The sequence below is a fragment of the Hippoglossus stenolepis genome, chromosome 2 (assembly GCF_022539355.2).
Source record: "Hippoglossus stenolepis isolate QCI-W04-F060 chromosome 2, HSTE1.2, whole genome shotgun sequence".
Taxonomy (NCBI): domain Eukaryota; kingdom Metazoa; phylum Chordata; class Actinopteri; order Pleuronectiformes; family Pleuronectidae; genus Hippoglossus; species Hippoglossus stenolepis.
This window is the reverse complement of record NC_061484.1, coordinates 26,365,307-26,377,191: the sequence shown is the minus strand read 5'-3', so window position 1 is coordinate 26,377,191 and position 11,885 is coordinate 26,365,307. Positions and strand designations below refer to the sequence as shown.

Genomic DNA, 11,885 nt, shown 5'->3' with positions numbered 1-11,885 from the left:
AGAGGGAGAGAGAGAGAGAGAGGGGGAGAGAGGGAGAGCAACGAGTACACGCCCCTGCAGCAGCTGGAAGTGAGTGATGACTCGTTACAGTAATGTGATTACTTTGTAACGGTTAACTTACAGGCTAAACAAAGGTGCAAATGTAACATTAATGAAATATTAGTAAAAAATAATAACAATGATAACTATAACTATAGTAGTAGAGGTAGTATGGTAATCATAATAAAATAACATTATAATGTGATTATAATGTCCATAAGTATATTTACACTATCACTATCAGCCTAAAGTAAAGTTGTAATTGCGCATGATTGTGTTATTACTATTATTATTATTGTTGTTGTTGTTGTTGTTATTACTACTATTATGTATAGTAGTAGTAGTAGCAGTAGTAGTAATAGTACCTATATTGTTGGGCTATAGTAGTAAGGATTCAAAAGTAATGAAAGCAGCTATAATAACCAGGATTAGCACCTTGTACTTTGTGTTGAAATGTGCTCTATAAATAATTTTATCATTCTTATTTATTTATTTATTATTAGTTGTAGTAGTAGTAGTAGTGTTGTTGTTGTTATTAGGTAGGAACAGACGGTTCGGCTGTTTCCTACCCGGTAGGTTTTGAGCGGTGCACACAGGAGTGTCTCTGCGGATGTTGACGGACTCACGTGTCGCTGCTCGGCTGCTTTAACGTTGTCTCTTGTTTCGTTGTCTCGTCCGACTCACGTGTCCTCAGGATGTCCGCGTCTCTGCTGCGGAGAGGACTGGAGCTGCTCAGCCACGACATCAAAGGTCAGCCTCTTAGCTCCTCGGCTAACGGACATTAGCATCGCGTGGGGGTTTGCTCTCGTTCATGCTGCTGCTGCTAATTCGTTTCTCTTGAGTATCATTGACATTCATCCAAAGGAACAATTAATCAAGTGTTTAATGCTCACGAAACGATGACAAACCAAAAAAAGAATCACACATTTTGAAGTTGAAATTAATATCAAAACTTCATTTCAAGTGGTTCGAATCATTGGCCAGTTACATCACGTGACAGAGAACAGAACAGAGAGCATTGATTGTCCTTGTTTTGCACAAAGTACAACGATATTTGGTGCATAGAAGAAGGAATAAAGAACAGATTGCACACAGTTTATCACAGTTACAAATATTCTAGATGAGATATATAATGCCATAGTCATCAGTAGTTATTGCTTTTTAGAGTCAAACGCAGTGTTTTTGCAGGACTATTTGACCTTGTTTAACTTCTCTGTCTCTCTCTCTGTGTCCTCTGCCCCGTTGCCAGACGTCAATAAAGGGAAGAAGAAGAAGAGGAAGCAGCAGCAGCGGCAGCAGACGCCCAGCTCAGCCACCGTGATGGACCTGGTGAGCACCAAGCGGCAGGGAGTCACCAAGCAGGTCAAACTGCTGCAGGGCCGCCAGGGCCACGGCAAGAGCAAAGCCACGGTCAAGAACAAGAGGGTCAAGTCTGCAGTGGGTCCGTCTGCTTTTTTGTTTAGATCAGTGTCTTTAATGTGTAGAAAAGTTTCAGTTAAATCACACTATTCATCGTTAATGTGCTTTAATAGTTGTTGCACAATCTTTGTAATAATTTTTGCCTCGTCTCCTCCATGGTTTGTTATAGAGGAGTTCAGGAAGAAGCAAGGGAAGAGCCACATGAAGGCAAACCTCAAGTACTTTTTGGGAACTGTCTGCAAAACCACAGATAAAGACACGTTGAAGGTAAGAACGGCCTCGGTCATGCTCCACTGTCATCAACATTCACTCTAGATTCATATTATATATGTTGTGTAAAATGATATCATACATTAGGCACTTTACAGAGTAAGGTTGAGATGTTACTATACCGTGGAGGGAAATCCTGCAGTTTCCACCTTTAGCAAACACTATTTTCAGAACTTAATAGACAACTACAATACTTTGCTTTTAAGTATAAATGTAAGAGAGACATCTAAGAGTTTACTTCACAAATCTGTGAGGCTTGTTTGGAACACGATCACAAATGTATGGTTACTTTTTTATATTATTTGATGATGTTTCCTTTACGTTATATTTGCGTCTGCTTCTCTTCACTTGTCTAATCAAATGAGTTTGTACAATTGTTCCTCTTCCCACTTAGATCCTGAATCACAATACAGGTAGACAGTCTAGGAATCACCCACAGCGACCGGCCAAGAAGCCCAAGGCAGCCGAGTCGTTGTTCACAGAGAAGGAGTTCCAGCAGTTCCAGAAGGAATACTTTGGCAGGACTGTCGAGGAGAAGAAATGAAACAAACACAAAGACACTGCAGCATGAGAGGAGACATCTGGGCTGCATTTTGTGGATCAGAGTAGATTCCTGGACCAGGCTATGATCTGGAAGTTGGATCGACTTCACATCTCATAAAGAAAGAAGGACACCGTGAGGAGAAATGCTTTTATTTGCTGTTGGTGTTTGGACTTCAGACACAGGGAACATTTGATTTACCAGCATGAAATATAATGTGCTGTAATTCATGAAACATGAGGAAAAAGAAATGTAGTTGTGGCTTGATATTTTATAGTTTAACCATAAACTTTACTATAAATAGAAAGAAAACACAAATACAATGAAATACATTTAATGTGAATTAAGAAAATAAACATTTTTAAATGTAAACTGTAAACTTTCTGCATTATTTATTCTATAGAATGCAGTTTTCATATCAGTGCATACTGGCCAATGGATACTTTTGGACAGGCTCTAGTTAACGTCATTGTCTAGTCATTAGGATCGATTGTGACTATTTTTCAAGAGTTTATGCCTAATAAACATAATAATGAAATATCTCATATGGGTCATTCATCATCTCATTTCGTCACCTTTGTTTTTACATGTCTAAAATGAAAAAGTAGATTTATGTAGAAAGAGACTGATACATTAGAAGTTCACAGAATTAGTTCAACAACTTCTCCATAATTCAAGAGACAGATATTCTGATTATTCTCCATGTGTATTGTTAGTTAACTGCAGTTAACTTGGATTACATAGAGTAAACCCTTTGAACTGAGCTCCTCTTGTTTTCAGTATTTGCTGTTGCTGTGTTAAACCACACGATGCTCAGATATTCATAAAAGATGCCTGTGTGATTCTACCCACTAGAGGGCGACCCAGCACTGAGCTTTGTGAACTCCAGCAGGGTTCATTCAGTTTATCCAGCAGCTGCAGTGAATTCACTGGAGACCTTTTTATTTAGTCTGAGCAAGAGGCTGACTGCTGCTGATGTGATGACACGTCAACAACTAATATAGAAAAACAACATATAGTGAAGGGACCAACCACAGAAAGGAAAAAGCCTGTCGACACATGTGATGGTACAATACACAGATATGATCATATGTTCCTACTGAAGTTTGTTCATAAGTAACTTGTGATTTCATACAATAGGGGGAATGGATGATTTTCTTACAACATGTAATGTAATACACAAATTAAATACAAATTACTACTTACTAATTTGGACGTCAACTGATTAAACAGCATCTTAACATGTGAATACTGTTTATAGAGTTTAATAAAATGCAAGTTTAAGAGTTATATCCCCAGGTTTCTGTTGTTTTCACTGTATATTGAGACAATTAAAATACACAAATTAAATCTAGTTAAATACAAATTACAAATTCAATCGATTAAAAAACACAGAATGAAAGATGATGTGTCTGAAACTTCAACTCTGTTTAAAACAGCTGCTCAAACGTGTATATTGAGTTTAACACAATACAAAGATTAAAGTTCTTCTGTTTCCACGTGTATCATTTTACACACATGATAATTTGATATTTAATTATTTTGTCTGTGGTGTAAAAACCCATCACCAGCTTTATGTTTACATTTTGTCTGTGACCTATATTCGACGTGTACGTAGAGGAACTATATTATCACGCTACCGCACGAGTCCAGCCAATCGCAACCCAGAATCCCGCGGAGTGATCGCAGCTTTGCGGGGCGACACAGCGGAGGAACACGGTTAGCGGTGCTTCGCTCTATAAAGTCCCGGGTGACCTCCTCCTCGCGCTGACAGATTCCTGGTTGCCTCCGCTTGTTGTTTATGTCCTGACCTGCTCCTCCTCCTCGTCTCCTCCTCCCCCCGGTGCCTGACTCCTGTTCTCCCCCGCTCTCTCACTCCTCTCCACGGACTCTCTCTCCCTCGCTGCTATGGCTCACTGACGGCGTGCGGCGGCTACTTGTGCAGCGGCATCAACCCGGCAGTGCAGCGGCGAATTGCAATGGCTGTTTCTGGCAAAATGGCGTAAGTACTTTTGTTTGTTTTAAAGTCTTTACTCTCCCCGGGAAGCGCGGGTGAAGTTGTCCGGTGGGTCGAGACCCGCACGGACTCATGGGAGGGGGTGGTTTCCTCGGAAGGTCCAGCGGGGGAACGAACAGCTGATCGGGGGGACGTGGATCTTTGTGTCGGTGTCTGGTTTCAGTGTCAGCTGAGGATAGACCCGAGCCGCTCCTCCGCCTCCTCTTCTTCTCTTTAAGTGTTAGATCGCGGCTCGTCAGCGGCTGTTTCCGCTTCACATTCAAACACGTTAACGCAAGATTATTTAAAACTCACGCAGTAGCCGTTTTATCAGTTAACGTGTTGTTTTTTTGCCACGTTTAATTGTGTTTAGTGTGTTTTTGAAAACTCTTGACAACGTGGCGCGGCCAAAATGGCGCGCACTCTGTTGTGAAAATGGCGGATGTCCTCACCCGAAGGCGGGGCTTCCGACCGAAACATGACCAAATTAGGCAATGTTGTCCCCCGGTGGAGGGCGGGGCGTTTCCAGTCACCGGAACGGCTAAAATGAACCCCTCCCCCTCTGCCGTGACGTCAGCGAACACGTACAAGGACGTGTCATTGTTTGCATGAGGGTTGACGTCATGGGGAGATTTGCAGTAGTAACCCGGAAGTACAGCCGTGGTTGACCCACAGCCCCTCGTGCTGATGTTATTAATCATAATGTATAATTTTAAACAGCACCTGTACTCATTAAAACTTATAAAGTAAAGGCAACTGATATGAATTATAACGATGGGAAGCATTACTATACTATTGTTAGATATTCTAACATCACACAGCATCAGAGCACAAACTTAAAAGAAAAGAAAATGTTTGAACATGACAAACAACATGAAATAAAGTTTTATAAAACAGCTGGTAAGGTTATCGTTTGGTTTAAAGCAAAGAAATGTATATTTAGGCCCCAAGTCATGGGAGCACACATTTATAAAATGTGTGTAGCAGATTTAAAAACGGGGTAAAGAGTTTACTGGACAGAAAAGACCCCGTCACCTTTTGGTTTTTAGCCCAGAACGACGACTAGGGCCAAAAGATGTGAAATGCAAATCCAGAAGGAGCCGTAATGGTCTGCGATTAAAATCAAGACTAAAGCATTTTCAGTTTAAAGTGTCATCACACACCTTTAACCTCTTAAATCAATGTTATTCCCACTGAGTGTTTGTCCTTATGTATTCTCCTCCTAACGTAATCTGCATCTCTGTGTCCTCTACCCAGGTCTCTCTCGACAACCACCCTCAGCTTTGCTGCCGTCGACAGCAGTACCGAACCCCTCGACCTATTAACGTCGCCATCGGACTCTCCTTTGTTTTTAATCAACCATTCACGGCGAACACTGACCAGCAGCAGCCATGACACTCTCGCAGTTGGCCTTGGAGGACGTGGGGGCCCTGTACTTAGGTTGGTGTTACGCACACGTGTTCAACCGTCCTTTTTTATTTAACTTTGGGGTAATGGATATGCTCTGAAGCAGGTTTTTGATTATTAACTGTAATCGCATATTTTGTAGAGAGTCTGATACTTAACGACGGATTTCCTTCTGCACAGAACCCTCGTTTCTGACGGCTGACCACATGGGGCCCCTTCTGGACCAAGATGAAGAAGAAGCTCTTTCTCCCTCCTCTTTTCTAGAGGGGAAGGCGCCAGCCTCGCCCCCCCTCTCTTTCTCCTCCTACGCATCTTCCCTGTCTCCCTATCAGACATTGTCATCCTCTCCTCCCCCCTCTCCTCCTCCCGCCCATCCCTCCTCGTTCCTGGGAACCAAGGCCAGAGTAGACTCCCTACCCTGGCTGAGTGCCAGCGGCCTGCTCGACACCCACATCAGAGCAGACGATGGCAAAGGTGAGGGTGACTGGAATCTTTCTCGTCACTGTCATTGTTGATATGTGAAGGACGAGAGGTTCTGCTTTTGAATTGCTTCCAGACCATAAGTACATATTTTATAAAGGCGTTTCTCTTCTTCTTTGATCGGTTTATTGGCAGCAGGTGGCAAGGAAGATTAAAGTACTTAATCACTTTACCACATTATATTCATACAGGGGAATCAATTTAACTTCATTCCTTAAAAACCTGTTTGTTAGGCGTGTGTCTTGGTAAACACTGTTATGTCACCTAGCGCCAAAGTTAGAAACATGAGGCAGGTATTGGTAGAAACTGATTTTAGCTTGAGGTCATCATTAAATAAATATAAAGATAATTAAATATTTTCTTGCTTTTTGATTAAATGGAAATAAATCTTTGTCAACAGATGACGCCTTTGCAGGCATGGAATGGATGACAGAGAAAATCGACCTGAGTGAGTTAGACCTGGATTCCCTCATTGGCGCCTGCTCACCTGATGATACTCCCAGTTCTCCTGAGGATCTCCTGGCCTCTCTTGACTCCCAGATGGATCTGGATCTCGACTCCTACGACTCAGCCGTCCCTACCTCTCCTGAGAGCCTGGAGCTTGGTCTGTCGTTGCCCGATATCCCCGACCTCCCTCTGGAGCTCCCTGCTCCTGTGGAAGCTGAGGCTGAGAAGACAGAGGTGGCTCAGGTTGTTGTTATGAAGTCTGAGCCTCCCTCGCCGCCTCCCGCCTCTCCAGCATTCACATTCGAGCTAAGTGAAGTGGACGTGCTGGACGAAGTGGCCACAACTGTCACCGCCGCCATCATCCAGGATCCAAGTGGAAGCATTCGGGCCACCAGCCCCGTTATGGTCTCCCTCCCAATCCCTGGTCCCTTCTTGTTGGTGGTTGCCAACAAAGAAGAGCCGGCCCTCGTCTCTGTCCCTGAGCCATCCGTTAAATCCCCGTCTCCACCCAACGACTGTGATGTCGACTCTGGAATCGACTCACTTGCCGGCTCACCACCTCGTCTCCCCTCTCCTTCTCCCACCCCCTCTTCTACAACTGGTTCCTCCAGGACAAAGCCCTACACCAAACCAGAGCCCACCGCCTCTTCCTCCCCCTCGGCCAAGGCCGCCAAGGTCAAGTCGGTGTCTGGCTTTCCCAGGGTGGTTGAGAAGAAACTGAAGAAGATGGAGCAGAACAAGACGGCAGCCACTCGCTACCGGCAGAAGAAGCGGGTCGAGCATGACCTGTTGTCCACCGAGTGTGATGAGCTGGAGAAGAGGAACCAAGAGTTGGAGGAGAAGGCAGAGTCCATAAGCCGTGAGATTCAGTATCTCAAGGATCTGATGGAGGAAGTTCGCAAGCGCCGCAACAAGAGCAGCACTGCTGCTAAATAAGAGGCTGTGGTCCAGTCTCTCTGCGGTGGACTCGTGTTTCTGCTCCAGTGCCCACATGCTGTAACTAGCAGCATTGTAGTCTTGGCAATGTATAATTTTCTTAAGAGATTAAAGACAAACGGCACGTGAGAGTGGAAGTGTGAAACTTGCGGCTGAAAGAGACGGATAGAGCCTGTGGAAGTTGAGATTAGTGTAGAGCAGGGGGCTGGGGGGGGGGTCGTCTGGTGAAGCATCTGTACATGCTTGTCTCTCAGTCCCCTGTTCGATCCCCACACGTACTCCTGTCCCACCACCCGACAGAGTGTGTGTCTGTCTTTGTAGACTTGACGCAAAGGCGTGAGTACGAGCTCACAGTAGTGTTGTAGACTTGAGAGATTCCTTCACACTCCTCCAGTTGCCAGACATCCTAATTCGTAGCTTCAATAAAATGACTCCATGTTACCCACTCCTTTTGAAAACCCACCCACCCTGTTTACTGACCTTCTTCTTAACAGCTTCAAGTCCAGAAAGGGGCCTCAAGCCAAATTCTTGATGTCAAACTATCGACGTGTTTTTTCCTTGTGTATATAGATTTATCTTCTGATCGTGGCTTTTGTTATTTAAAGCTGGATAAAACCCGATCATATCTCAAGTAGCTCAGTCTGTTATTGCAGGTGTTTGGTTTTGTAAAATGCTTTGCTTATTTTTTTTTCTAATAAATATCTCTGTACGCAAGTGACGTGTGTGGTGTGCTTTTTCTAATGACAGTAGCAGAAAACTCAATCTTCTCGTGCCTGCAGAGGTGACGAAGCTCTTTCCTCGACTGTTAATGTCTGTAACTCAAATTTCATTTAGCTGCTTTTAAGTGTCTGACAACAGTTTTGCGAAAATTCAACGTGGCATTGTCCAGTGTTTTTTCTGATGTGACTCAGAGGAAAAGACAACTGTAGTTAAGTTTAGTCAACAGCTCCAACAACGTTCAATATGCAGCCTTAGGCGTCCAGTTATCAACAAAAAGTTCGATAACAACTTTGTGAGCAGGCCTTTAATTTCAAATAAAGGTGAAACAACAGCTTGTTTTTCATCTGAGTTTTCTGTTAATTTGACATTAATAACATTTACACAACCAGAGGAATTAGGCCCGAATTTATGAAAGAAATGTCAATGAAGTCTTGTAGCAGGCTAACAGATGTACTAGTATTCTGCTTCTCCTAGTTGTATTATTTACGTGTGAGTCACAGAGCTCTCATGTCGAAGCATAGGTTGCAGAGTCATGGAAAATAAACACCCCTGATAAGAAGCTGGTGGCAGGAGAAGGGTGTGAACGCTTGAGGATCAGTTTAAGAATAAAAACCTGTAAACTGCCAGAGTTCCATCTGCCAGAGTTGGTGTGGTTCCTCCTCAACAGACATAAAACTCATTATCACACATATTCTGAAGAACAATCTCAAGTTAATATACAGTTAATAAGGCATTTTGTACAAAATATATCAAATGTTATATCAAATTTTTTCCTCAACACTTCCAACTTAATTCTAGAAATCCTAAATAATGATAAAATAAGTTTAAACAGTACAAACATCGTTACCATGTGTTTATGTGATAATATAATTTCCTTGTCCATTTGATATATTATAAGATCGACTTCTCTCTATTCTCGACTTGTTCTTGATTAGTTTTACTTTTATTTTTCATTTTCCCATCTCTGTGGACTTGTACACACGACTTTAAAATTGTATTTTTATTCTCAAAATGCAAAATGGAAGAAAAACAAGAACTTCTTCCTCTAATTTTATTCTGATGAACGACCGTAATATTCCTCGGAACTAAGCAGGGTTAAAAATACAGTTCCTCATAGTTTGCATGTGCAAATAAATTCCTGAGGTTTAACCTGAAAGACAAGTTCAGACCAGTCGACTGAATCCTTCGTGTCCACCTGGAACTTTCGGTCAGGAAGTGAGAGACCAGGGAGGAAACTGAGCGAGAAACAGCTGGGCCAGTGTTTTACGGGAAGGTCATTCCCTGTAATCGTGAAAACAGAAACCCACTGGTCTCACAGGGAGGAGTTCTCAGGGCGATAGGGGGTGGAGCACAGATGTCTCAGTTTGAGTGTGTGTGTGTGTGTAAAGATATCTATGTGTGGATTTATCTTCAGGAGTGAGGACATCTTGGGGAATCGTGGGCCGGCCCCTTAACTTTCTGACCCACTTTCCAAGATCTGTCTCAGGGTTAAGACTTAGGTTTAGTTCAGGGTTGGACATTAAGTTGTGATAGTTTACTTAAGGTTCGGGTAAGTTATGAATTGCTCCTGTTTAAGGTCAGAGATCGTGTTTTGGTTGGGCTGTTAGTAATGAATGGAAGTCTCTGTGGTGCCTGGGGATAGGTCTGTAAATGTGTGTGGGACATTTTGCACTTCAGAGCAGTTGCCTGTTTGGTCACTGCTTCAAAAAACTGTTCACAACGTCCAACACATCCTTAGTTTACGAGTTTTAACAGCAACAACATTAAAATGAGTTTTGGTTCTGATTTAATTTTTGCCTCTTGGGCCTGAATGAAGTGGACGTAGTATCTGACACTGACCCGAACGTGTGTGCGAGCTCAATGTGCTGACTTGTGTCGAGCAGCTGTGTAAATTTAGTCGTGGCAGTGAAGACACACACACACACGCACACACACCCCCACCCCCACACCCACACCCACCCACGCACACACACTCCTCCCTGACAGATTCCTCAGTAGAGAGGCCTTGCCCTCCTGGGAACACTCAGATAAGAAGAGCTGACTGAGCTGTCGACCTGAAGCAGAAGCGATAACACGGGACGCTTTATTGTGACTTGGATATTTAGGTCACAACTGAGTTACCTGAGAGCTCAGCACATGTTAATCCACATGATTAAAAGTGTCCACATGCTTCGTACTCCTTTAGTTCTGCTAATTCCTGGTGCGTGTGGCTGTTAAAACAAAAGTAGGGCGTGGACACATTTCTTTTAAGCGATTAATTATAATTAAGTATAATTCAATTATTATTGATATAAAAATATTTCATAACAAAGAAGGAAGTCACGTGAAATGACATTTAGAGTGAAGATTGACTGACGTGCTTCAGTTTCCCAGTTAGCAAGCAACCAGTAAATAATAAAGAATATAAAGTTCGTTATTTCATACATGTGAACCATGTTGCTTTATATCATGTTTCTCAGATACTTGTCTGGAGAATAGAAACACTTCTCCATGTTGCATAACTCACAGAAACAATGTTGTTATTTCATTGAAATGACTCAGCAAGTCTCTGTGTGTCTGTGTGAGTCTATAGTGTGTGCGGTATACAAACACACAACGTACCACATGTCTGTCTTTCTCTTTAATACTTTAAGTTTCTTTCTGGGGCTTTTTCCAACATTAATTTCCTCCAGATGTGAACAGATCGTCTGTTTTCCTTGTGCTGTGGGTTGTGATGCTCAGAAGTCAGTATTCATACTGACTTTGTGATGTAATCCGCACTAGAATGGCCCCTCAGTAGAAATTATGAAACCACATTTATATTCTATATAATATGTCCCGTCACGATTCCCACATTATTCTTTGAGAAATCAATTAAAGAAGAAATCCCTGATCAGGATCTGCACCAAAATGTAATGAGTTCCTTCTTAATAACCAGACGAACAAACAGAGGAAAACTCAACCTCTTTAGTGGAGCTGCTTCGTGCACGTGAACAGGTCCTGGATGAGACCAACAGATTTACACCACTTGTTATAAGTTGCTGTGCAAAATTTCAGGTTTTGTAAGAAGGGAAAATCATTAAATTACAGTCTGTGAAGATGAGTTTCTTTTATTGGTGGAATAAAAAACCCATTTCATAACTTTCCTCTACTGTTTGTGGATCTCTCAAACTTCATATCATCTATGGTCAGACCTTTAATTGCTGTATCGTGCTCCTTCTTCATGGATAATGACGTCTAACATATGATTAAGTGACTGACTGTGGTGAGTGTGATGAGCAGTGTGTGGGTAGAGGGAGAACAGGCTTCTCATGTGTTTCATCCCCACGTGAGACGAGTGACCTTAAGAATCCAGAGAACGGCCGAGGTTCATGTGAACGTGGAATCCGGTTTCTGTAGGAGACACTTTAAACATTCAGCCCACACCCAGATCCTCGAAAAGAGAGAAGTTGGAGTTAGTGCAGAGGATTAATAAAATGAAAGTGTGTTGAAAGTGATCGGTGCTTGTTTGATTTCTCATGTGAGCGGACGGTGGGCGTGGTGGCCCCGAGCAGAGCCACGTTTATTCTCGTCTCGTCACATTCCTCTGCGGTCCAATCAGGATCACGGCAGTTTGAGGAACTTCGTTTATCTGCGGCTCGGTGACGGTGC

General features: G+C 42.8%; 2 protein-coding genes across 2 annotated transcripts; both read left to right on the top strand.

Moving 5' to 3' along the window:
- The first annotated feature begins 615 nt into the window (after window positions 1-615).
- rps19bp1 (ribosomal protein S19 binding protein 1) lies at window positions 616-2,814 on the top strand. The gene is made up of 4 exons (XM_035168321.2): window positions 616-789; window positions 1,289-1,480; window positions 1,628-1,725; window positions 2,123-2,814. Exons 1-4 carry the CDS (start codon window positions 735-737, stop codon window positions 2,270-2,272), a joined length of 495 nt encoding a protein of 164 aa, XP_035024212.2. The 5' UTR covers window positions 616-734; the 3' UTR covers window positions 2,273-2,814.
- A 1,210-nt stretch (window positions 2,815-4,024) lies between these two features.
- Window positions 4,025-8,249, top strand: atf4a (activating transcription factor 4a). The gene is made up of 4 exons (XM_035168286.2): window positions 4,025-4,271; window positions 5,523-5,705; window positions 5,853-6,146; window positions 6,553-8,249. Exons 2-4 carry the CDS (start codon window positions 5,657-5,659, stop codon window positions 7,533-7,535), a joined length of 1,326 nt encoding a protein of 441 aa, XP_035024177.1. The 5' UTR covers window positions 4,025-4,271; window positions 5,523-5,656; the 3' UTR covers window positions 7,536-8,249.
- The last annotated feature ends 3,636 nt before the right edge of the window (window positions 8,250-11,885 follow it).